This window comes from Chlamydomonas reinhardtii, chromosome 3 (assembly GCF_000002595.2).
Source record: "Chlamydomonas reinhardtii strain CC-503 cw92 mt+ chromosome 3, whole genome shotgun sequence".
In the NCBI taxonomy this organism is placed as follows: domain Eukaryota; kingdom Viridiplantae; phylum Chlorophyta; class Chlorophyceae; order Chlamydomonadales; family Chlamydomonadaceae; genus Chlamydomonas; species Chlamydomonas reinhardtii.
Window position 1 is genome coordinate 593765 of NC_057006.1, and position 24925 is coordinate 618689.

At 66.1% G+C, this 24925-nt stretch overlaps 6 protein-coding genes across 6 annotated transcripts; 3 read left to right on the forward strand and 3 right to left on the reverse strand.

The window, feature by feature from the left end:
* The first annotated feature begins 88 nt into the window (after positions 1 to 88).
* CHLRE_03g145587v5 (uncharacterized protein) lies at positions 89 to 2545 on the forward strand. The gene is made up of 8 exons (XM_001695671.2): positions 89 to 237; positions 352 to 433; positions 630 to 709; positions 933 to 952; positions 1145 to 1232; positions 1432 to 1465; positions 1644 to 1666; positions 1848 to 2545. The coding sequence occupies exons 1-8, from the start codon at positions 205 to 207 to the stop codon at positions 2082 to 2084; spliced, it is 597 nt and encodes a 198-aa protein (XP_001695723.1). The 5' UTR covers positions 89 to 204; the 3' UTR covers positions 2085 to 2545.
* A 2-nt stretch (positions 2546 to 2547) lies between these two features.
* Positions 2548 to 5493, reverse strand: CHLRE_03g145607v5 (uncharacterized protein). Its single transcript, XM_043060422.1, has 6 exons — positions 5314 to 5493; positions 5126 to 5223; positions 4864 to 4966; positions 4331 to 4402; positions 3948 to 4055; positions 2548 to 3522 (listed from the first exon to the last, which is right to left on the reverse strand). Exons 1-6 carry the CDS (start codon positions 5365 to 5367, stop codon positions 3400 to 3402), a joined length of 558 nt encoding a protein of 185 aa, XP_042925551.1. The 5' UTR covers positions 5368 to 5493; the 3' UTR covers positions 2548 to 3399.
* Positions 5494 to 5593: 100 nt separating this feature from the next.
* On the forward strand, positions 5594 to 7362 carry CHLRE_03g145627v5 (uncharacterized protein). Its single transcript, XM_043060423.1, has 3 exons — positions 5594 to 5873; positions 6029 to 6074; positions 6701 to 7362. Exons 1-3 carry the CDS (start codon positions 5600 to 5602, stop codon positions 6762 to 6764), a joined length of 384 nt encoding a protein of 127 aa, XP_042925552.1. The 5' UTR covers positions 5594 to 5599; the 3' UTR covers positions 6765 to 7362.
* A 4-nt stretch (positions 7363 to 7366) lies between these two features.
* On the reverse strand, positions 7367 to 19713 carry CHLRE_03g145647v5 (uncharacterized protein). The gene is made up of 8 exons (XM_043060424.1): positions 19377 to 19713; positions 19191 to 19255; positions 18798 to 18968; positions 18302 to 18540; positions 17603 to 18034; positions 15670 to 17499; positions 15383 to 15546; positions 7367 to 15263 (listed from the first exon to the last, which is right to left on the reverse strand). Exons 2-8 carry the CDS (start codon positions 19213 to 19215, stop codon positions 9710 to 9712), a joined length of 8415 nt encoding a protein of 2804 aa, XP_042925553.1. The 5' UTR covers positions 19216 to 19255; positions 19377 to 19713; the 3' UTR covers positions 7367 to 9709.
* Positions 19714 to 19767: 54 nt separating this feature from the next.
* Positions 19768 to 21993, reverse strand: CHLRE_03g145667v5 (uncharacterized protein). Its single transcript, XM_043060425.1, has 3 exons — positions 21949 to 21993; positions 21712 to 21896; positions 19768 to 21496 (listed from the first exon to the last, which is right to left on the reverse strand). Exons 1-3 carry the CDS (start codon positions 21950 to 21952, stop codon positions 20036 to 20038), a joined length of 1650 nt encoding a protein of 549 aa, XP_042925554.1. The 5' UTR covers positions 21953 to 21993; the 3' UTR covers positions 19768 to 20035.
* Positions 21994 to 22093: 100 nt separating this feature from the next.
* CHLRE_03g145687v5 (uncharacterized protein) lies at positions 22094 to 24925 on the forward strand. Its single transcript, XM_001695668.2, has 8 exons — positions 22094 to 22507; positions 22627 to 22720; positions 22852 to 23049; positions 23229 to 23378; positions 23567 to 23674; positions 23858 to 23923; positions 24095 to 24242; positions 24456 to 24925. Exons 1-8 carry the CDS (start codon positions 22194 to 22196, stop codon positions 24566 to 24568), a joined length of 1191 nt encoding a protein of 396 aa, XP_001695720.1. The 5' UTR covers positions 22094 to 22193; the 3' UTR covers positions 24569 to 24925.

The following is a 24925-nucleotide window of genomic DNA, read 5'->3' on the forward strand; positions in this document are numbered from 1 at the left end:
TGAACCTGGCTCGATGCATTCGTGTGGCTCGGGGCAATGGGCGACGCTTCCGAGCCCGCAGCTTGAGTCGGTCGCATTCGGGCATTGACGCATACATAGACAAGTTGAAAGCGACCATTTACAACGCCCGCGAGCCAGTTACACACAAAGACATCCCTCCCATTCACCGCACACGCTTGTCGACGCGCTGCTCTGCAACAAAGGATGCGCACCATGCTAGCAAGCACCGGACGCGTGGTAAGGCCCTGCGTCACGGAGCAAGACTCGGTGCAAGGCAGCGTGAGCCTTTCCGCGTCGTTCCCTCTCCTGGCGCCAACCCCTCGCACTCGCGCGCCCACCCGACGCACACAGGCGAGGCCCGCCGTGGCCCAGCGCATCAATGCTCTACGGGCGCCGCGCCTGGTGGCTGTTCGCCCTCTGGCTTCGGCGGCAGGTGTGCAAACCCAAGGGGAGGGGACAGGGGAGTAAATGCAGCAGGAAAAGCCGCTGCCACTCTCGGCACCGTCTTGCACCGTAGTCAGAACGCACTGGCTTGGGCGTTGCAAGTTTGTGAAGGCTTAGATGTGAGCTATTGTGGAAGTATGTAGGCTCACGGCATGTTGGTGTGGTGCTGTGGTGCTGCCACGCAGGCGCTGCGCCCGCCTCCCCCTCGCGGCCAAGCTGGGACATTCGCCTGCTGTACGACGGCGACTGCCCGCTGTGCCTGCGGGTGAGTGCGGTGCGTGGTGCTGCACCGCACAGGGGTGCATGCGTCACCTGGCCGGGGGTAGAGGGCGTCACCTGGCGGGGGCGCGTGTTCGTGGAAGGGGGGGCGCCAGTTGCCTCCGTTCGTGCCAAGATCCTGCAGACATGTTCATTGCTGCTGCCGCCGTGCTTGACCGAGCACGTATACGCTGTGTGTTATGTGCTGCCCCAATGTGGATGCCGGACAGGAGGTGGACTTCCTGCGCTCGTGAGTACCGAACTCGTCAGGCTGCTCATGCTGAGGGGCAACATTGCACTCCTGGGTTTGGGTTGCGGTTGGCAATGCGGCACAGCTTACAGCTGCACGTTCTGCATGTCGCCGCGCTGCACGCGTTTTGCACTTGGCCATGACCTGCCTGGCTCAGATCGGTGCCTTGTGCGCCACGCACACGCAATGCAGTAAGAATGCGGCGAACAAGGTCGTGTTTGTGGACATTGCTGCCGCCGACTACAACCCCGCGGAGAACGCAGGAATCAGCTTCGAGCGGGTAAGTGGGCCGGGAGGCGGCGGGGGCGGTGATGCGGCATGGATGGTGAGCGAGTAGGTGGCGCTAGCTAGGCATGTAGGGTCTAAGCGGATATGCAGACGGCCGGATGAACGGCAGGTGTACTTGTCCTGTATCACCTGCTCCGCCCAACAAGTGCCCTGGCTCATGCTTGCGCCTGCTTGCGCCGCGGTTGCCACAGGCAATGGAGACCATCCATGGCGTCACCTGGGAAGGTGCGTGGGGACATGCGTGGCGCTGTGTCTGCAATCATGTTGTTCTCCTTGCAATGGGACCTGCACAACTCGTGCGGCAACTCTCCCGATTTTGACACCTGCGCATGCCGCATGTGTATGCGCGCTTGTTCGGTCTCATGACATATGTCGACTGTCGCCCTTCGTACTGCTACCGCAGGCCGCGTGCTCACAGGTGTCGAGGTACGCGCGTGCGAACTTGCCCGAACCTCACGCCCGGATCCTCAGCTCCCGCTGAGCCTGCTCATCACCGCCTTCAAATACCGTCATGCCTGGAACCCTCGCCCCTGCCCCCAACCGCGCCCCTGCCCCAACTTGCTTACACGTGCCCGCGCTCCTGACCTCGCCCTTGCACTCCTTGCAGGTTTTCCGGGCTGTGTACGAGGCGGTTGGTCTGGGATGGGTGTACGCCATCACCAAGATTCCCATTGTGTTGACCCTGGCTAACAAGGTGTACGACGTGTGGGCATCAAACCGCACCCAGCTGACTGGTCGCGAGGCGCTTTCGGTCATCGTGGAGCGGCGGCGGTTGGAGGAGGCGGGCAAGGCCTCGTGCCGCACGCCGCAGACGGCCGGGGCGCAGCAGCAGTGCGACGTCTAAGTGCACGACTGCACGGGGTGGTGTTGAGGGCTTGAGGGAGGGCTGCGAGTAGGAGGGGGGTTGAAGGGCTCGAGGGATTGAGACTTTTGGAGAGGGCCTATATGTATTGCTTCTGTCAAGTGCCGTGGTGCAGTGTATGCTAGAGACAGCGCACAAGGAGGAGGGTCTTGCCCGGTGTGGTGGCGTAACGGATCGGGTATGAGTATGACTGAGTGACGGAGTGGGTAGCAGACCAGCAGTAGTGGCTAGGGTAGGACGCCCCTAGCTTAGATACCCTCACAAGCAGTTGCGCCGCTGCACGCAGCTGTGAGCTTCCAGAACCGCACACAATACTTACCTAAACTGGAAAGTGCTTTGAAGGTTGACATACCGTCTTCAACCAGTGCACTGAGGGCGCATTGCCGTGTTATCAAGACGGAGAAGTGATTGTTTGAATGGAGACTTGCAGCCATCAAGGTAGCCATACCGTATGTAATTACCGTACAGCTCGATGTCTGGCCAGGGGAGCGCGTAGGACCCTGGCGAAGTGCTAATGTGCCATTCGGGCGATCAATACACAATAACACCAGTTGCTCATAGCACCAGTAAAGCCCCTTCCAGCCGATGTGCCCACTCGTGCTATCACCAGCTACCATATCTTCACGTCTCCCCACTTCACCACTAGATCAATCAACTAGGTCACCACTAACCCCTGCCGCACATGACGCCAGAGCGGGACAAGTTGCAGGGTGAGGGCTCCAGACGAGAACCCGGCCACACGCTGACCCACTGCGGCACTGCCCATCTCCCCAGCATGTGCCATCCTGCTCTCGCCGGCCCCGCGCACGCAAGTGACTGCAACGCACACGTGGTCACAAGCGGCTGCACCGCACACGTGTCCTGTGGCGCATGAAGGGTACGTCAGGTACCAGCGGAAAGGGTCACCTGTGTCGCCGCAGAAGCCACTCAGCTAGCCGCATACCCAGACCGCACATACCCAAGCTGCGTCGCTGTCGAAGCAACATTAGTCAACGCTAGGACCGCCTCTTGCCAAGTTGCTCTTACTTATCTTGCTGTGTATCGTACACTGCTCTATTACCCTGCCAAACGCCAACTGAGCAGATTTCCACGACCAAGGGAGCAGCAACAACCCAGAGAGAACCGCCAGTCGTCATCATCTCCGTCCTACCACCCCTCTCTCCCCGTCTCTCCATGCGAGCGCTGCCACCAGAGGCTCCGCTAGGCTCCGCTAGACTCAGCCCCTACCCCTACAAGCTCCGGCCCTACAGGCTCCGGCCCTACAGGCTCCGGCCCTACAGGCTCCGGCCCTACAGGCTTAGTCGTCGTCCTTGTAGGGGAACTTCTCGTCGCGGTGCTCCTTGAGCTTGAGGCGCAGCTCGTAGCAGTCGTCGCCGCGCAGCATGTCCGACACCCAGCGGCACTCCACCTCCATGTTCACCTGCAGGGGGCGGCGTTGTGGGGGGCGCACAGGGGGCCGGGAAATGGAGTTGCAGGCATGACTAGGTACGTGGTGGTCGGGGAGGGGGAGGGGGGGTGCAGGCTCGTTCGGTAATGCGAGGCCATGGCAGTGGAAGGGACAAAGCGAATGTTGCACAACCGCGTTCCCGCATGCGGACTGTGGGGGCAGTAGGGGTCTGGCCCCAGTCTGCCCGCAACGTACTGGCCTGTTTGAGTTCAAGCCAGCCTCTTCACCTCCTCCCCGCCAGCCGCATCAACCCCGCCCTCACCCGGCATCTAAACCTACATGGCAATACCGTATGGTCGTATGGGGGACTCGTGAACCCGCTTTCTTCCCAATGCCACGGTACTGACACAGCCAAATTTACAGCCCCAGCCCTTCCCGCAGCCGCCATCCTCTCTCACCATCTCCAGCGCTCCGCGCACCACGCCTGCCAGCACGTTGCAATACCGCAGCTCGCGGTACTCGTCCGGCAGCTCCACAAAGTCAGCCAGCGGGTTGTCCGTCAGCACCTGCGTGGGGTGAGAGTGGGGTGGTGGTGAGGGTGGCGGCAGCTGCATTGGTGGCTGTAAGCTTCCATAAGTGTACGTGGCCCCTACCCAGCGGCTTGCACACGTCGGCGCTGCACGCCGCCGTCATGCGTGCCAACACTGCAACTGACCGAGGCAAAGCCCAAATCCCCGCGAAATGATCGGCCAGCGGGCCCAGGCCTCTCGTATCCTTGACTCGTCCCTCAGCCGCCACCTCCAAAGCAGCACCCTCCCGGCCCCCTCGTAGCCTCCCTCACCAGGCTGCACTCGGTCTGGTCGGGGCTCCAGTTGGTCACGTTGGCCGTCACGTTGAGGAACATGGGCAGTGCCTGCGGGTAGGCAGGCAGGTAGACAGGCCGGCAGGTAGGTTGGTTGGTTGTAACGGCAATGTGGATAGGGAGGCGGGGCTGGGTGGTGTTGAGCTGATGACGCTTGCCGTGGCGCCAGACCACACATCGACAGCCACAGCTACAGGCCATTCCGGCGTGTAACCCCGACAAAGGCGTGTTGCATCCAGCACCAAAGCATACAACACAACCCTGCCCCGGGTACCGGGTTTACCAGGGCTTTGCCCGACACACGGCGGGCAGTCAGGCCGTGTCGTTACACCCGACCACCACATCCCCACTCCAGGCCCATCCCGGACCCCGGCCATGTGGCATTGCACCTCCCCACCACGCATGCAGCATCGATGCATGCTCTCCAAGGAGCCCAAGCGTCACTGACAGCAGGTGCGTGCCGTGGCCCATCTCCACTACCTCAAGCGTCAGGCTGGGCCCGCACCACGCACCTGCTTCGCCACCACGTCCGCCGTGTCGCGAAAGGAGGAACAGCGTGAGATTTTGGCCTTTGCCAGGAACTCGTCCACCAGGCGAATACCCATGTTATAGCCCCTGCGTTGCAGGTGCCCCGCAAGGGGAGCGTATGCATGGGCAACACGGGGCATACCCCGAGGGGGACGCAGGTGCTGCACCAGGTCCAGTTCAACCCTGTCAGGCCCCCCGCGCGGGTTTTGGCGGGCTTCCACCCAAGCAGCTTCGAGGCCTACTTACATTTGCTCTAGCTGCTTGTTGACCTCCTCAATGTCCTCGTAGTCCGATATCAGCTGGCGCACGATCGAGCCATATGTCAAGGTGAAGACCTCCGCGTTCTGCAGCCCGAGGCGAAATGTTTCCAGCCATTATTTCGAGCCACAAGTAAGGATTTTGTGTTGCTGCGATGGTAGACAGCTCGCGCTTACAATCTGCTCAAGAGCTGGCGCGTTGCGAGCCCCAGTGGGGCCGCTGCGCAACATGGCTATCGGTATTACTTAAGCTTGTGTCATGCGCAAGGGCAATACATGTAAGTGGTTTGCACTATTCCCGAAATGGCCAAGACAGAAAGGCTTGTATGAATCTATCGCCTTGTATGGCGTGTACTCACAACTTTCATATGCCGGCCAAGAGCGTCGTGGCAAGGCATTGGGGCAAGTCAAGCCCAGCGACAGTTGGCACGGCCAATGGGGAGGGGCCACGGGCTGGTAGGGGATGCGGCAGACTTGCGCGTCATCAGTCTGCGGGTCTGCCGGCACTGGGCACCGCCTGAAGCCACAAGAAACGTATAGCCAAGCGACCTGCGTCGGCAAGCTGCTGGGTGGGTTTGGTGGCAAGGTGCTGCTGGGCGAGGAGCCGACGCTGTCGGCCGCCCTGCTCTGGCGCGAGGAGACCGGCGGCGCCGAGCCCCTCGATCTGGCCCTGCTGCGCGAGGTGCCGGTCGTGTTCGACGACGAGGCTCAGGCGTGGCACAACTACGACGTCTCAGGCACGTCTGGGCCAAGGGTGCAACCGAAACACCTACGAACAATCACTCAATGCGCGCTCCAAGCACCCGGTCGACCGCTCCCGCTCCTCTGCGCCTGAGCGCATCACGTGCCACCCATCCCCCCCTACTCACCCACGCCCCATGCTGTCCTGCAGACACCATCGGCGAGGTGGCCGAGACGGCTGTGATGGAGCCCGTCTGGTGCGAACTCGGCGCCCTGCTGCCGTACGTGGGCGGACCTCGGAGCGGCGGGGGGGAAGCGCTTCAAGGCGTTTGCGTTCTCGGGCGGGGTGTGCATGTGGGGTAGCTGGAGGCGGGCTGAGCTGAGGGTGAGGTGAGGGCGCGGACGGGGTGTGGGAGAGTCAGGCTAAAGAGCCGAAACGCTGCAGGCAGAAGCAGGCAAGGAGTGCAGGAGGGAGATGTGGCTGTTCGAGCATAGGGAGATTACAGGGGCGGCGCCCATGCCGCAGATGCTGGGACGCCTAGGGTGAGTAGGGTCGCAGGCGGAGGGAGACCGCAAGCAGAATCCGTGTTGATACACGTTGGGGCCAGGAGGCATGCACTGGCACGCAACCCGCCCTTCTCCCCGACCCCTTCCTCCTGTGATCGGCAGGCGACCAGGCGGGCGTACATCTTGGACGGGCTGGGGCAAAATTGCAACAGCAGCTGCCGGGCGCGCCGGCTCAGCTGGAACGACACAGCCACCAGCGGTCCACGAAGACCCCCTCCTGCTGCTGTGCAAGTTCGGTCGCAGCGCTGATGTGCCGCGCCCATGATGAGCGTTGATACGCAGGCACGAGGCCCAGCACCTCCACCGTGAGCTTCAGGGCGCTCAGTACGGCGACGCTGACGGTGGTGGTGACCACCCAGATGATGGCCAGCTCCAGCTGATTGTAGAACAGACCCCCATTTGGGGGGCCGAGTGCGTGGGGGCTTGGGACAATTTCCCAGGTGTAGATGCTGCAGAGGGGTCATATACGCATATGCTGTGTCGACGCCGTAAACAAGCCTGAGGGGCGTGAGGGCATCTGCAAGATGCGGGCACTGACTGCCAGCTAGGCCGCTAGGGGTGATGGCGTGCTCATCGTCAGCGTGCGCGTTAAACCCACGTACGGATGCCCACAGAATTGGGCGTACCGCTGGGGGAACAATCATGTCTGCCTTATCTGGTGCACCTACTGTTGTAGTTGATATGCGGCAGGCTGCTACCCCTAGGACTGGCTTGCGCCATGGCTGGTTTCGTCCCGAATCGCCCAACAGCGTATCTGCAAGGCGGTATACTGGCCAATACCGTGGTTGGCGCCATGGCAAGGCATTGCTGTAGGCCAAGTTGGCCGGTTGGCACGGCCGATGGGGAGCCCAGGCCGCACCCACGCCGCAGCTTCAGAGTCCAGGAACGGGTGGCTACTTCGCTGACAGTCAGGGCTGCCTCCATTGCACGCGCAGTACGGTACTGGGCACAGGCCAAATCCTGTAATGCCCGCTCGACTTCCATGCGGGAGTTGTTACAACAAGGAGGTGGCTGCCTTATGGCAGGAAAAGGGCTGATCCCGGGTCGTTATCAACCCCGCCACCTTGACGCGGGCGCCTACTAAGCACACGCCTCTATGTTGGGGGCCTTTGGCATCCCCGCAAATCCGGACATGGCCGGTTGGGTGGGGTGCACAGTCCGTGCTAACCCGCAGCTAACAAACTAGTCACGTCACTCGCCGCCAATCGACACGTGCACCCTCAGCCCCACGCCCTGCTAGCGCCGTTCAGGCTCTCAGCCCGGCCCCGCCGCCGGCGGCGGCCATGGCGGCCGCTGCAGCTTGGTCGGCCGCTCGAAGCCCATCAGCTTCAGCACGAGGAGCACACGGATCACGTTGGCGGCGGAGACGTCGCGGTTCTGGGGATGGGAAACGGGGAGGAAGAGGAGAGCGCACATGAGCTGTCCCAACCGTCAACCTGTCAATCAATCCGTCCCCAGTGCCCAGCCGTCCCCGCACATGCACGGTCCTCACCCAGGTCGTCAAGCAGTCGTTGCAGACTTTGACCGACCAGGGCCGCTGCCCCTCCTTCAGCCCCCCAAGCCGCTTGATGGCCATCTCCTGACACCCGCAGTTGTAGCAAGAATTTCCCCGCCGCCTATTTACATGCAATAGGCATTACATTAGTTGTTACAAGAATTTCTGCGTTGACTGGCGCGGTCACGTCGTGTGTCTCACATATCTTCAGCCTTCGTGCAGCCCCTCAAATCCAATGTTGTTGTCGTCCAAGCACAACCTGCAGTCCCCAATTGCAGTGCGCCATATCAGTCCACTCCTGGGTTCTGCCACTCATGCTGTCATGCAGAACCCAGGGTGCCTCAAAACAAAGATTAATCCCTCGCCGTCAACAGGGCCCCAGAAACTACTTCGCCACACCCTCTCACAGGGCCTTAATTTGATTGCCCTGGCGTGTTCGAATACCTCCAACAAATAAGACATCTTAATATTCCACAGTGCCGTGCCACTTGCCGTGTCCTGATGTATTGCTTGGCGCGGGGCGCCTGATGTCATGTACGGTGCCGCATGCTCAGCTCCTGGCGCCGCCATGTGTGGGTGCACACGGCGCATCCTGCGCATTCACTGCTCCCGAACTCCTCTCCCACTCCTCATGCGCGACTTTCCCTCAACACTACGCATCACCTAATTGCTGACTGCCACCACCCTTGCTCCTCAGCCCTCATCACTTCCCTCCATATGTGGGCGCGTGTCCGTGCCTTGCGTCTCATCCCACCACGCAGCGTCACGCTTTTATGTACAGGGTTGCGTCGCATGCATTATGCAACATACAGTAGTCGCACCCACCAGATGTTTCGTCGTGACGACAAATAACGTGCGGCGTGCATACAAGATACCGCCCAGGCGCATTTCCCACCTGCACTGCGCCTTACCGGCCACCCTCCCTTCGCATCCTGTACCTCCAACCTGTACGCCCATGGCCACTTCTTCGCGCCTACTCCCAGACCGCACTCACTCGTCACCGCATGCATAACCCGATACAGCGCGCACCACTAACACCAGGTGCGATTACCTGCGTCATGTGCGTCATGGATCGGAAGATTACCCCGTTCAAACCTCGCCCTTTGTCCATCCAGTTCACACTTGCTCTTCGCGGATGGACCACAAGTTCTATGATAAAGAAGTCCATTGTAAGGTCATTTACTGTAAACTTTTATTCGACTCACGCACCACATGATTGTGCTGTCGAATAAGAAGGTCTCACCGGGCATACGATGGTGCCTTTATGCCGATTCAGATCACCACATGCGCGGCTCCTCACCGCACACGCACCACGACCGCGTGCCGACCTGAGACCTCTCGCTCAGCAACATCAAACATCACGCAGCAACTCACCCACTAATTGTGCTATTGCGACAACGACGACAAATGACTGCTTCAAAGAGCTCATCCGAACTCACCACCGGCCTGCTATGAACGGGGTGTTCCGGGGTGCTGTGAACACGACCATACTCTCCGTTGTGAAGTCAGCCGGGCGCCACATGCACGCCGGCGACGCACCAGAACTGCATTACTGACGCGCCATAGGCAACTCATGCGTGCGGAGACGAATATTATACGGCGAACTACTTGTAATTTTCTCCCCAACTTGATAGGTTACGACAAACTATACCCGCCAGGCGGCGAACACCCGAGACACCAGCCCGATGTTTGTTCTTAGGTTGAAGCCATTACCTCGCATACAGTGTGTTGCTAAACGACCCAGCTCGAACAAATAAGGCTGGCTCTGTCATGATCTCTCCGGTCTCTCTTGTTGCCCAAATTGACACACAGCAGTGTGGAAGACGTGCTTTAATGGTCAGCGGTCGAGCTGCCGCCGAAGCAGGCAAAGCAGCTGAACAGACCGCCCTTGGCCGGCTTGCCGCTGCTGGGCTTGCCGCTGCTGGGCTTGCCGCTGCCGGCCTTGCCGTTGCCGCCGGCGGTGGCCACCTCGACCTTGCCGTTGCCGCCGGCGGTGGCCACCTCGACGTTGCCTTTGTCGCCGGCGGTGGCCGCCTCGACGTTGCCCTTGTCGCCGGCGGCGGCCACCTCGACGTTGCGGTTGCCAGTGATAACGTCCGCCGCGGCCGCCTTGCCCTTGGCGACCACGTCAGCGGCAGCGGAAGCCATCTCCGCGCCCGTCTTGGAGGCGGCGGCCGAGGCCTCGGTGGTGGCAGCATCGATAGCTTTGCCGGCGGCGGCCACCGTCGTTTTGCCAGACGCGCTCACGTGCTCCGCTGCTGCAGCCACCGTAGTCGCCGCAGCCGCCGCGGCACCCAGGGGCCCGGTCACTGCCTCGCCGGCCACCGCCACGGCGCCAGCGGCGTCCGTGTGCAGGCTGCGCGCCGCCGCCACGACACCGTCCACGGGCGCCGGTTTGCCGGCAGCGTCGCCCTCGGCCGCCTTGGCCACGGCCATGGCGCCGGCGCCGGCACTGGCGCCGGCGCTGGCGGTGGCGGTGGCACTGGCGCCGGCGCTGGCGGTGGCGGTGGCGGTGGCGCTGGCGCTGGCGGCGGCCGGCGACGCGACCTTGCTGACCGTGGCACCGCCCGCCTCCACTCCCTCCTCCTCCGCGTCATTGTCCTCCTCGTCAGAGGACACGGTGAAGTCCGCCACACGGTGCGAGCGCAGGCGGTCGCCGACGCCGAAGGGTATTGGGGCGGCAGGAGCGGCCGCGTCAGCCGACCCCACAGCTGCCTTGGCGTACGACACAGCCTCCTTGGAAGCCGCCTCGCCGGCCGCGGCCACGGTGGCGGTGGCGGCAGCTAGGCTGGCGGCGGCGGCAGTGGCGGCGGACGCGCCGCTGCTGGAATAGACGGTGGCGGGGGTGGTTGTGGTGGCAGTCATGCCGGACTCCGGGCTGCCAGTAGTTGGCGGCAGCATCGTATCAGATGCCACCGAAAGCGACTTGGCGTCCATGCTGGCGGTCGCCGCGAAAGCAGCGGTGGCCGATGCAGCAGAGGCCTTGGCAGCGGCAGCGGGCTGATCGGCCTTGGCGAAGCCAGCGCCCAGGACACCAGTGGCGGCAGTGGTCGCGGAGGCGGCGGCCCCATCGGCCTTGGCGAAGCCGGCGCCCAGGACACCGGTGGCGGCAGTGGTCGCGGTGGCGGCGGCCCCATCGGCCTTGGCGAAGCCGGCGCCCAGGACACCGGTGGCGGCAGTGGTCGCGGTGGCGGCGGCCCCATCGGCCTTGGCGAAGCCGGCGCCCAGGACACCGGTGGCGGCAGTGGTCGCGGAGGCGGCGGCCTCATCGGCCTTGGCGAAGCCAGCGCCCAGGACACCAGTGGCGGCAGTGGTCGCGGAGGCGGCGGCCTCATCGGCCTTGGCGAAGCCGGCGCCCAGGACACCAGTGGCGGCAGTGGTCGCGGAGGCGGCGGCCTCATCGGCCTTGGCGAAGCCAGCGCCCAGGACACCGGTGGCGGCAGTGGTCGCGGAGGCGGCGGCCTCATCGGCCTTGGCGAAGCCGGCGCCCAGGACACCGGTGGCGGCAGTGGTCGCGGAGGCGGCGGCCTCATCGGCCTTGGCGAAGCCAGCGCCCAGGACACCAGTGGCGGCAGTGGTCGCGGAGGCGGCGGCCTCATCGGCCTTGGCGAAGCCAGCGCCCAGGACACCGGTGGCAGCAGTGGTCGCGGAGGCGGCGGCCTCATCGGTCTTGGCGAAGCCAGCGCCCAGGACACCAGTGGCGGCAGTGGTCGCGGAGGCGGCGGCCCCATCGGCCTTGGCGAAGCCAGCGCCCAGGACACCAGTGGCGGCAGTGGTCGCGGAGGCGGCGGCCCCATCGGCCTTGGCGAAGCCAGCGCCCAGGACACCGGTGGCAGCAGTGGTCGCGGAGGCGGCGGCCTCATCGGCCTTGGCGAAGCCAGCGCCCAGGACACCAGTGGCGGCAGTGGTCGCGGAGGCGGCGGCCCCATCGGCCTTGGCGAAGCCAGCGCCCAGGACACCGGTGGCGGCAGTGGTCGCGGAGGCGGCGGCCTCATCGGCCTTGGCGAAGCCAGCGCCCAGGACACCGGTGGCAGCAGTGGTCGCGGAGGCGGCGGCCTCATCGGCCTTGGCGAAGCCAGCGCCCAGGACACCAGTGGCGGCAGTGGTCGCGGAGGCGGCGGCCCCATCGGCCTTGGCGAAGCCAGCGCCCAGGACACCGGTGGCGGCAGTGGTCGCGGTGGCGGCGGCCCCATCGGCCTTGGCGAAGCCGGCGCCCAGGACACCAGTGGCGGCAGTGGTCGCGGAGGCGGCGGCCTCATCGGCCTTGGCGAAGCCAGCGCCCAGGACACCAGTGGCGGCAGTGGTCGCGGAGGCGGCGGCCTCATCGGCCTTGGCGAAGCCAGCGCCCAGGACACCGGTGGCGGCAGTGGTCGCGGAGGCGGCGGCCTCATCGGCCTTGGCGAAGCCGGCGCCCAGGACACCGGTGGCGGCAGTGGTCGCGGAGGCGGCGGCCTCATCGGCCTTGGCGAAGCCGGCGCCCAGGACACCAGTGGCGGCAGTGGTCGCGGAGGCGGCGGCCTCATCGGCCTTGGCGAAGCCGGCGCCCAGGACACCAGTGGCGGCAGTGGTCGCGGTGGCGGCGGCCCCATCGGCCTTGGCGAAGCCGGCGCCCAGGACACCGGTGGCGGCAGTGGTCGCGGTGGCGGCGGCCCCATCGGCCTTGGCGAAGCCGGCGCCCAGGACACCGGTGGCGGCAGTGGTCGTGGAGGCGGCGGCCCCATCGGCCTTGGCGAAGCCAGCGCCCAGGACATCGGTGGCGGCAGTGGTCGCGGACGCGGCGGCCTCATCGGCCTTGGAGAGGCTGGCGCCCAGGACACCGGTGGCGGCAGTGGTCGCGCCCGCGGTGGCCTCATCGGCCTTGGAGAGGCTGGCGCCCAGGACACCGGTGGCGGCAGTGGTCGCGGTGGCGGCGGCCCCATCGGCCTTGGCGAAGCCAGCGCCCAGGACACCGGTGGCGGCAGTGGTCGCGGAGGCGGCGGCCCCATCGGCCTTGGCGAAGCCGGCGCCCAGGACACCGGTGGCGGCAGTGGTCGCGGAGGCGGCGGCCCCATCGGCCTTGGCGAAGCCGGCGCCCAGGACACCGGTGGCGGCAGTGGTCGTGGAGGCGGCGGCCCCATCGGCCTTGGCGAAGCCGGCGCCCAGGACACCGGTGGCGGCAGTGGTCGCGGAGGCGGCGGCCACATCGGCCTTGGCGAAGCCGGCGCCCAGGACACCAGTGGCGGCAGTGGTCGCGGAGGCGGCGGCCCCATCAGCCTTGGCGAAGCCGGCGCCCAGGACACCAGTGGCGGCAGTGGTAGCGGAGGCGGCGGCCTCATCGGCCTTGGCGAAGCCAGCGCCCAGGACACCGGTGGCGGCAGTGGTCGCGGACGCGGCGGCCTCATCGGCCTTGGAGAGGCTGGCGCCCAGGACACCGGTGGCGGCAGTGGTAGCGGTGGCGGCGGCCCCATCGGCCTTGGCGAAGCCGGCGCCCAGGACACCGGTGGCGGCAGTGGTCGCGGAGGCGGCGGCCCCATCGGCCTTGGCGAAGCCGGCGCCCAGGACACCGGTGGCGGCAGTGGTCGCGGTGGCGGCGGCCCCATCGGCCTTGGCGAAGCCGGCGCCCAGGACACCAGTGGCGGCAGTGGTCGCGGAGGCGGCGGCCCCATCGGCCTTGGCGAAGCCGGCGCCCAGGACACCAGTGGCGGCAGTGGTCGCGGAGGCGGCGGCCTCATCGGCCTTGGCGAAGCCAGCGCCCAGGACACCGGTGGCAGCAGTGGTCGCGGAGGCGGCGGCCCCATCGGCCTTGGCGAAGCCGGCGCCCAGGACACCGGTGGCGGCAGTGGTCGCGGTGGCGGCGGCCCCATCGGCCTTGGCGAAGCCGGCGCCCAGGACACCGGTGGCGGCAGTGGTCGCGGTGGCGGCGGCCTCCTCGGCCTTGGCGAAGCCAGCGCCCAGGACACCGGTGGCGGCAGTGGTCGCGGTGGCGGCGGCCTCATCGGCCTTGGCGAAGCCGGCGCCCAGGACACCGGTGGCGGCAGTGGTCGTGGAGGCGGCGGCCCCATCGGCCTTGGCGAAGCCGGCGCCCAGGACACCGGTGGCGGCAGTGGTCGCGGAGGCGGCGGCCTCATCGGCCTTGGCGAAGCCAGCGCCCAGGACACCGGTGGCAGCAGTGGTCGCGGAGGCGGCGGCCCCATCGGCCTTGGCGAAGCCGGCGCCCAGGACACCGGTGGCGGCAGTGGTCGCGGTGGCGGCGGCCTCATCGGCCTTGGCGAAGCCGGCGCCCAGGACACCGGTGGCAGCAGTGGTCGCGGAGGCGGCGGCCTCATCGGCCTTGGCGAAGCCAGTCCCCAGGACACCGGTGGCGGCAGTGGTCGCGGTGGCGGCGGCCTCATCGGCCTTGGCGAAGCCAGCGCCCAGGACACCGGTGGCGGCAGTGGTCGCGCCGGCGGTGGTCTGCTGGGCCTGGGTGGCCGCGGCCTTTGCGGCCTCGTCTACCTTGCCACTGGCCGCCTTGGAGACCTCATCCACCGCTGCAGCGGCACCCTTAGTCGCTGCGTCAGCCTTTGTGGTGGCTGCCGTCGCCGCGTCAGCGGTCGTGGAAGTGGCCATGGCCGCGACCTCGTCGGCCTTGCCAGCCGCCGCCTTTGCGATACCATCGGCCTTGCCAGCGGTGGCAGTCGCGGCCTGCACAACCTCGTCAGCCGCCAAGGTAGCAGCCTGCGCGGCATCATCAGCCTCAGCGGTCGCGGCCTGCACAGCCTGCACGGCCTGCTCGCCCCTCGACCATGCGGAAAGAGCGGCGCCGTCCGCGGCCTTCGCGGCGGTCTCGACCGCAGCAAAGACACCCGCCCTGGTGTTGGCGGCGATCTGCTCCGAGGCCTTGGCGGCTGAGCCAGCGGCTGCGGCGCCGGAGCCAACAGCGACCGATGCCTTGGCCTCGGCCTGCACAGCAGCGGCAGCGGCCGCCGCGGTGGCAGCCGCGACGGCGCCGGAAGCAGCGGTAGCAGCGGCGGCGGGCACCGTGGTCGCGGCCGCAGCAGGAGTGCCCACCGCCGCCGCGGGTGCGCCAGGTGCGGGCGTTACGGCGCTGTCCGCCTCCAGGACTGCCGCGAACATGCGCGACGTGGCCACGCGAGCCGCGTCCTGGGCACCGGCGGAGTCAGCGGCCTCGGCGAAGGCGGGCGTGACCGCGTCCTCGGGCACCGAGGCGGCGGCGGCCAGCACGACGGCGCCGGGCGCGATGCCGCTGGTGGCGGCGGCCACGGCCTCGGCCGGCGGCAGCTTAACGGCGGGGGCGCCAGTGCTGGGCTCGGCCGTGAGGGATGCCAGCACTGTGGCCATGTCGGCCGGGGCAGCCGCGGGGGCTGGCAGCGCGGCGCCGCCCGAGGAGACGCTGGGCGAAGTCCTGCAACCGGCAAGCAAGGGCGGGCGATGTCAACCTTCCAGACACCAAGAAAGCAACACAACCCACAATCCAGCCAGGGAGCGCTTCTACCTAAATGCGAGCCCTCCGCCTGCCCGCACCTGGCAGAGGACGACGGCGTGGCCTTGAGCGCCGCCGGCGCCGCCTTCAGAGCCGCCGGCGCGGCGCTCAGCGCGGCGGGCGCCACCGGCGGCTTGCCGCCAGCGGCCGCGGGCGCCAGAGCCGCGGGCGCGGCCTCCAGTGCATGCGGCCGCGACTCCAGAGCCTGTGGGTGGGCCGCCAGGGCGAGCGGGGCGCGGGCCTTCACAGCTGAGGGGCTGGCGGCCAGGGCCGGGGGCGGTGCCGCGGTCAGGGCCGCGGGGACGATGCCGTCGATGGAGCCCCGCACCTGCGTCAGGACCACCGAGGGCGGCGGCGAGGAGAAGGTCGCCGGCTCGGCAGCGGAGCCTGCGGCAGAGGCCGGTGCCTCCTTGATGGGAGTGGAGAACACCGTGGCCACCACGGGCGCCTCAGCGTTAGCCGTAGTTACAGCCGTAGTGGCGGCGATGGGCACCTTGCCCGCTGCAAGCTCCATCACCACCGATGGCTCCGCGAAGGCAGTAGCCGCGGCGGCCATGGGAGCAGCGGCAGCGGCAGCGGCAGCGGCAGCGGCAGCGGCAGCGGCAGCGGGCAACGGCGGCGAGGCACCTGCGGGGCTGGTCTCCCAGGGCGCCACGGTGGGGCCCGTGGGGGTCGCAGCCGGCGTATCGGGGCCAGCTGTGACGCGGCGGGAGGCGGGTGCCACCTGCAGCTCCGTCGCCACCACCTGGGCAGCGGCCAGTGCCTGGGCAGCGTCCGTGTCCACCGGCAAAGCCTCCTTCGCCAGGGCGGCCGCGGCCTTGGTGTCAGCGGCGGCGGCCGTAGCCGCCTTGATGTCAGCGGCAGCGGCAGCAGCCGCACTGATGTCAGCAGCAGCGGCCGCAGCCGCCTTGATGTCGGCGGCCGCGGCCGTAGCCGCCTGAGTGTCAGCGGCAGCGGCAGCAGCCGCCATGCTGTCAGCAGCAGCGGCCGTAGCCGCCTGAGTGTCAGCGGCAGCGGCCGTAGCCGCCTTGATGTCAGCGGCCGCGGCCGTAGCCGCCTGAGTGTCAGCGGCAGCGGCCGTAGCCGCCTTGATGTCAGCGGCCGCGGCCGTGGCCGCCTTGGTCACATCGGCGGCAGCGGCCGTAGCCACCTTGGTGTCAGCGGCAGCGGCCGAAGCCGCCTTGCCGTCAGCAGCGGCAGCGGCCGTCGCCGCCTTGGTGTCAGCGGCGGCAGCGGCCGTCGCCGCCTTGATGTCAGCGGCCGCGGCTGTAGCCGCCTTGCTGTAATCAGCAGCAGGGGCCGCAGCCGCCTTGATGTCAGCGGCAGCGGTCGTAGCCGCCTTGCTGTCAGCAGCGGCGGCCGTAGCCGCCTTGATGTCAGCGGCAGCGGCCGTAGCCGCCTGAGTGTCAGCGGCAGCGGCAGTAGCCGCCTTGCTGTCAGCAGCGGCAGCGGTCGTAGCCGCCATGGTGTGATCAGCAGTAGCGGCCGGAGCCGCCTTGAAATCCAGGGGCATCGCTGCCGCCGCATGTGGCTCAGGGGCCTTGTTGGCCTCCGGCGCCTTGACCTCCGAGAAGTTCAGCTCCTCGGGTTCGGCAGGGGCTGCCGCCGCGCTGATCGCCGTGGTAGACGTGGCCGCGGCCGCGGCCGGGATCGCGGCAGCGGCTACGGTTGCCACGTCGACACCTCGGGACGCGCTAACGATGGCCGGGACGGCGTCTGACACTGCAGCTGCCGCATTGGCGGTGGACACGCCTGCAGGGGCCGCCGCAGTTGCTGACGCTGTCGCAGCGGCGGGCCCTACGGCTGCAGCCGCTGCGGGCTTAGCCGCCGTGCCGGCGGCAGCAGCAACCGGCCCAGCAACCGCAGCGGCCACACCTCCGGCTGCAGGCGCAGCGCTGGAGCTGGCAGCGGGCGCCTCAGGGGCCGCGGCGGCGGCAGTGACGGCGGGCGCCTTCTTCTCCGTGCGCTCCTCCTCCACGCGCGGCGTGGCGGGAATTAAAGACACGGGCGCAGCAGCAATCGGTGTGGCGGTAGCAGCGGTCGCGGCCGCCGGGGCCGCGTCGAAAGCGGCGGCGGTTACAGCAGCGGCGGTTGCAGAGCCAGCAGCAGCGGCGGCAACGGGCGCCGATGCAGCCGCAGCGGCCGACAGAGCATCCACCTGCAGCGGCATGTCGGACACATAGGGTGTCACTGTGTGCATCGCCTTGACAACACGGTTGCCGGACTTGCACTCCCTATCTACGCGGCAGCCCCTGCCGCACCTTGCGCTCAGCCGCAGTTACGGTAGCATCGGCCGCAGACGCGGTCATAGCAGCAGGGGCAGCAGGTGCTGCGGCCGCGGCCACGGCTGCCGGGGCCAGAAACGGCGCCTCCTTCACGGGCGCCTGCATGACACCGGACTCTTTCACCACCGCCGCCTCCCTCACTGCAGCTGCCGACGACGACGCCGTCTTGCCCACCTGCGCCGACTCCGGCTGCTCCGGCTCGGCCTTACCCTGCTGCTGCTTCCCGGCCGGCGCCTGCTGCTGCTCCGCCACAGAGCGCGAGCGGGACCAACCCTGCCCTGCGGGCGCGGGCGCCTGCTGCTGCACGTGCTGCTGCTGCACGGCACCGGCGGCCTGCTCCAGCGCCGCCACCACCACTGCGCCCACATTCTTGGGCGGCACGACGAAATGCTCCTCCTCCTCGGGAGCCTGCGCGCGCAGGCGACATCAGCATGCGTGGCAGGCGGCCGGGACACACGTCACGATGGAAGCACTGCGGCGAGTGATTATGCCAGCGAAATGGACCAAGCTTTCTTGAGTTCTCGTCACCGTACTAGCTGGAGTACATGTTGCGTCCGCATACAAAGCAACCGGAAAGCTGGTACATGCATCCATGCCGCGCCGCCTGTAAGGGCTACGTCACGGTGTTTCAAGCATCCAACTGGCAATGGTGAAACCAACCCGCCCACCCCTCACTTGGTGGTGCTGCTGTTCCTCCGCCAGCTGCACGGCCTCGGCCGCCAGCAGCGCCCCAACCTGCTCCTCGGCCCCCTCGGCCGCCGCCTCTTCCTCGCAGCCCTCCTCCTCGCCCTCAAAGTGCGGGTGCAGCTCGCCCTCGCCATCGCCCTCGTCGTGGTGCTCGAAGATGGGGTTCTGCAGCAGGTCCGAGGCGGCCGTCACCGACTTGGTGCTGAAGCGGCTCAGGCTGTCGGCGCCTGCAGGCAGTTTGCGAGGGTAGCAAGATAATCATGAATCCGGGGCGTGGAGGGAGGGTTAGGGTAAGGCACACACGGGAGATGAGATAAGCGGCGGCGGGTTGCAGGCACAGCCGAGTTTGTAGCCGGGAGGGCACTTGACGCATATGGACGTGGATATCGCACCCGTTCGTGGCCGTGGCGGTTGACGACCCCGGCTGGACTCGCAAGCCAGTGCGCATATGCGGCGCATCGGCAGCTTACAGCACATGACGCACCTGGCCGGAAGAACTCCGAAAGATCGGATTGGCTCTGAAAGCTGCTGGCGATGCTTCCAAGGTCGTCAATGGCATGGGCGCGGACGTTGGCTGTGCCTGCGTTCTCGATGTCGCCATCGGCATCGGCAACCACATCGGTGGTGCGTATAGGCGATGCTTCTTGCTCCGCGCCTGTGGCAGGGCAGAGCGCGGGGAGGAGCGCGCGCGGTTATCGCGATGAGATACGCACTATCGCTCTAATCCCGCTGCATCGGCGCGACCGCTTGTGCATGTGCCTCATTCACGCGTGCTACTACCCGTCGCAATGCCCAGCGCGCTCATCTGAGCCACGCAGCGAACATGGTCTCGTCGCCAGCTACGCTTTCTGCTGTGTGCTCCCCGACAAGCCCGTACCTTGCGCAGACTGTTGGTTACCCATTGTCTATTCCTCCAGCTGCCTGGTAGGCTTGATAGTGGACCTGGAAGCACGCATCCAGGTCAAGTCAGCCTCGGCCAGCGATGAGGCGCACGGTTGGCGCATCAATCATTTACGGGCGTTCTATTTACACACATACGCATGTACGCGAGTCTAGGGCTCACCGGGCACGCTGAAGAACAAGCCCCGGCCGAAGCCCTTGCTCAACTCCGCCGTCGGCTGGCGTTCAGTGTGCAAGCAGTATGCTGCTGCTGATATAAGCAGCTTACTGCGGTGCGGGCACGCTGCGTGGTCGCTTGTCTGATGCAGAGCCCCCCTTTCAAAACCTCGCGATGCAGGAACGCGACTTCCCGGTGTATGTTGTGGCCTATATGATCTAAGTTCCTTTTAAGGAAATTAACAGTGCAGTCCAGAGAGCGCCGGAGAGCGACCAGGCAACCTGCGAGCCGAAAGGTCACAGGTCGCTATGAGTATGAGGGGCTCTGGAGCTCACTTCTAACGTACATGTAGCAAAACAGAGTATGTGGTCGGCTGAGGATCCTCCCGGGGAAGATGTGCACGTCGAGCATTTCGCGCGTTGTTATGATAATGCCGGACGTTGCGGTCTGTCTTGCCTGTGCGCCAGCGCTTTGATGTATCAAGTTGTATTTAATATAAACACATGGCCCGCCGTGATGACCAATCGTGCAACACCCTCCGCGCCCGTCCAGTCCCGTTGCGCACCTGCACACACCGCACGCGGTAGGCTGTGCCCACACGCACAACCGCCTCCCCTTCCCCACACTACCTCCCTGAGCATCCCACACCTTCGAAACTCAAATCCTCATTCTATGTCGCCGGCCGGCAGCGACATGCCCAGCATGGCGGCGATGTTGCCGGCCGGACCAGCGGTGCCCTGCTGCGCCGTGTAGGAGCGCAGCAGGTTGCGGACCAGGTTCATGTCTAGGTCCACAGGGGCCAGGGCCTCCTCCGCCACGGCCTGAGGCCCCCGGCCACCTGTAGATGCGGGCCCATGGCCCGCCGCCGGGCCAGCACCGGCACTGGGCGGCGGCGGCGCCGCCCCGCTCTCCTGGAAGCTGTGTGCCAGGGTGGTGCCCGCCAGCTCGGCCTGCAACGCCATGTCGTACAGCTGGTTGAAGCCGTCGTCCCGTGGGCCCCTGGACGGCTTTGACCTGGAGGTGGCGGCTGCGGTGGTGGTGGTGGAGGCCATGGCGGCGCTTGGCGCGCCCCCACTGCGGTGAGCTCTCGCTGCGGCAGACTTATCGCGACGTGCCGCTGCCGCCGGCCCGCCTGCTGCCTCCGCCTCGAGCTCGTCCTCCACGCCCAGAGCCGCCATCAGCTGCGCGGTGGCGTCCACCTCCTCTTCGTCCTCCCCGTCCTCGTCGCCATCCGTCCGGTCCTCGTCGTCGTCATCGCTGTCAGTTGCGGTGTCCACCTCCCAGCTCAGGCCCGGCTGCCGCCGCTGCGGCTGTGCCCGATGTGCAGCAGGCGTGCGAGCGGCGGCGGTGGCCGCCGCTCCGCCGCTCGCGCTGGGTGTGCCACCTGCCTCTGCTGGCACACCACCGGCGCTCCCTGGCCCAGATAGAAAGCCCCGTTTCAGCAGAGGCTTCGATGAAGACGTGGCAGCGCCTGCAGCTGCTGTGCCAGTGGCCAGGCGGTTGGCATGCGTTGCGGGCGAGGCCGCTGCAGAGGCGCCGCTGCCACTGGCTGAGGCGCCGCCTGTCTGTGCTGCATGTGGCCGCCGTGAAGTCGCCGGCTGTGCCTCCGCTGGGAAGTCGTCCTCCTGCTCCTCCTCACCTTCCTCGCCGTCCTCCTCTGCCTCCTCGCCATCATCCATGTCATCATCCGAGAAGAAGGATGAGCCCTCGTCCCCTGACGACTCTCCCTCGCCTTCACTCTCGTCCTCGCCCTCCTCATCTCCATCGCCAGCTCCTTGCCCCGCCGCCGCCGCCGCCTGCCCCAGCACCTGCTGCAGCTCCCTCAGGAAACGCGCCGCATCAAAAGCCACCCCGTCGCCACCGTCAGCACGCTCACCGCGCCGCCTGCCTTTGGCTTGCGCCTGCCCCTCGCCCCTGCTCATGGCGCCAGCGCCGCCACTAGGAGCAGTAGTAGTCGCTGTTGCTGTTGCTCTTGCCACTGCGGGTGATGTTGTGGCCGGGGCATCTTCAGGGCCCACTTGCTCGTCCTCCTCTTGGAGCTGCTCCCGCACCTCGGCGCCCTCCAGCCCCGACAGCTGCTCCATGAAGCCGCGCAACTTGGACGCAATGTCCTCCGCGTCCACCTCCTGCATCATTGCATCAGTGCATGTAAGTTTGCACTTTGATGTGCATGTGTACATGTACGTGGCAGGTTTGGGGGCAAGGGTAAGTTGGGGACGAAGCAGGAGAAGTAGGAGGGCATCATCTAGCGGGAATGGCAGGCATGGGTGCAATGTGCGGATTATGACGGCGGGAGACAAGCACCTATCAATATATCGTTGGTCTGGGGGGGTGTACTCACATGTACGGGCTGGGGCGCTGCCGCTACTGCGCCGGCCGCCTCGCCCTCATCTTGCCCCTGGCCTGTCCGACGCGCCACGTGCTCCTGCAGCTCTGCCTGCCGCCGCTCCAGCTCCGCTTGCAGGCGCTCGGGTTGCTCGTCCAGCCAGCTGTCGTCGTCCTCCGCGAGCGAGTCGGCGGAATTTCCTGCAGTACATGAGGGGCAGGCAGGGGTTCGGGGGCGGGTTGAGCGATTGGCGCATGACACGGCCGTGGCGATGCAGTCTGCCGACAGCCACAATGTCGCCGGCGCTGCAGTCTAGCATAAATTGTAATATTTCTGTAGCGTGGGTCCACAGTCACTATCTCACATCACCAACGCAGGTGCTTTCAAAGATCCCGCTTAAATTTCTGCGTGCCTCGCTCGCTGCTCGACCGTCATTCCTGACTATAACGCTGTGTCTGGATACTGTGTTATCTGTGCTCATCTAAGACCGGCAAACCATGGGAATTCACGGGCTCACCAAGCTGCTGGGCGACAACGCGCCGGGCTGCATTAAGGAGACCAAATTTGAAAACCTATTCGGTCGTAAGGTTGCAGTAGATGCTAGTATGCACATCTACCAGTTCATGGTGGTGGTCGGGCGTCAAGGCGACCAGCTGCTCACGAATGAGGCTGGAGAAATTACCAGCCACCTGCAAGGCATGTTTTTCCGCACGGCAAAGATGCTGGAGGCGGGCATCAAGCCCGTCTACGTCTTTGATGGCAAGCCCCCGCAGCTGAAGCAGGACCAGCTGGCGCAGCGCACGGAGCGCAGGTGACACGGGCGCCGCACACCTTCGCCCCTCTCGCCGCTTCCCACGCCAGACACAGACTTTGGCAGCGCGCAGGGCCTGCTAACTGGCTAAGCTTGTTAGTATGTGTGTGCGCCTGCAGGGCGGACGCCAACGAGGCTCTGGAGAAGGCCAAGGAGGCGGGCGACCAGGAGGCCATTGAGAAGTACAGCAAGCGCTCCGTCCGTGTCACGCGGGTGCGTGGTGCGAGGGCGTGCCCTCCGGATTTGGAAAACAGCACAATTCCGGCAGCCCGCCCCACCCCACACAAACCCCCACGCCCAACACTACGCATCCGCATCCACCGCAACCCGAACAACACCCCCAGGAGCACAACGACGAGTGCAAGCGGCTGCTGCGGCTAATGGGCGTGCCGGTGGTGGAGGCGCCCACGGAGGCGGAGGCGCAGTGCGCGGAGATGGCCAAGTCGGGGCTGGTGTACGGGCTGGCCACGGAGGACATGGACGCGCTCACGTTCGGCGCGCCGCGCGTCATCCGCCACCTCATGGCGCCCAGCAGCCAGAACGTGAGCCAGCCAGCCGCGGGGAGGACTAGGGACGAGGGGGCGTGTGCGAGGAGGGGTGCGAGGAGGAGGGGCGGGTGGCGGGGAAGGAATGCAGAGCGACCATGGGTAGTCTCGATACCTCACGCACGCACGCGCCCAACCCTCACCCGCCCGCCCGCCTGGACACGACGCCACCGCAGGTGCCTGTCCAGGAGTTTGACCGGGAGGTGGCCCTGCGTGAGCTGGAGCTGACCGACGACCAGTTCATTGACCTGTGCATCCTCATGGGCTGCGACTACTGCGGCACCATCCGCGGCATTGGCGCGGTGCGCGCACTGCAGATGATCAAGGTGGGCCGGGGCGGGGCGGGGGTGGGACGGGGAGGAGTGCGGTGGGGCGAGCGTTGCAGCCAGGTGCCATTGGGCGTGTGCTGTGAGTGCGCACACGTGCAATGGCGCTGCAACTGGCCAGAACGGAGCGGAACGGTGTGCTTAGACTGCTCCTCCTCTTTGTCACCTCCTATAATGTCTGCCCGCAGAAGCACGGCAGCATTGAGGGCATGCTCAAGGAGCTGGACCCCGCCAAGTACCCGGTGCCGGAGCCATTCCCGCACAAGGAGAGCCATGAGTTCTTTAAGAACCCCGAGGTGCGCCTTACGGGGCCTGACCTTGTGGGGGGGGGAGGTGGCAGGGTGGTTGGTGGGAGTGCGGTTGGCACGGGGCGGTAGGCGCCAGGGTATGCCAGAGTCGTCATCGCACGAATGGTGGAACGGGTTGAGCTTGAGCACCAAGAGTTTACGCAAGCCGAAAACGGACCTGGTCCGCTGCAGGTCACGCCATCTGCGGAGATCCCGCCGCTCAAGTGGACGGCGCCGGATGAGGAGGGGCTCGTGCAGGTGAGCAGTCGTGCCACTGCCGCACTAGCTCCCCAGCCGCAGTTTGGGATGGATTGGGGACTCGCCAAACCCCATCATCCCTTCACAACCTCCATCGCCACGCAGCCTGCCTCACACAACACCTGTCTGCTTCATTGCCCCTGCCCATTCGCCCACGCCCACACCACGCAGTTCCTGGTGAACGAGAAGCAGTTCAACGAGCAGCGCGTGCGCAACGCGGTGGGGCGAATCAAGGCCAACAAGACCAAGGCCAACCAGGGCCGCCTCGAGTCCTTCTTTACCTCGCTGCCCAAGCCCGCCACAGCGGACAAGGCCAAGCGTGAGTGTGCAGAAGGCTGCGCGACGGGGGTTGGGGGCAGGGTGATGCGCCTGTGCCGGGGCTTGGGGGTGCTGCTGCTTTGGTTGGGCTGGGCAGGAAACAGGAGGCAAAAGACCCATGTTGCGTGCCCCCAGTGACAGCTGCCCGTGTTCATGTGCCTGCTGCGTGGTTGCGCTGGTCTTGGTATGTGTGTGTATGCACATGTGCTCGCAGCCAAGGAGGACGACAAGAAGCGGAAAGCGGGCGCAGCGGCGGGCGGCAAGGACGCCAAGGGCGGCGCGGCGGCCAAGAAAGGAAAGTTCGGCGTGGGTGGCGGCAAGAAGTGAGGTGCAGTGCCGGGCGGCAAAGAGTCAGGGGATGGCAGTGCTTGTGTCCGGTTATTGGTGGTCAGATGGAACGTGGTACTGTGCGGAACGGCGTGATGGCGTGCACCGGTGTGAGCTGGTGTGGTCGACAGACAGATGCCCAGGAGGTCCACTCAAATTCGGTTGGCAGGAAACAGGCGTTGTGGTGGGGACGGGCAAATGGAGCAGGGTCTGCCAATGCAGCCTGCCCGTGTTGATGTGCAGGATGATGCTAACAGCGCACAATGTTGTTGGGTTTGTCGCAGAGCGGCGTGCTTGCATCTCTCTGCTTGCGCAACTTGCCAGCCATGTACGGCAGTGATGTAAATCGCAAGCGTA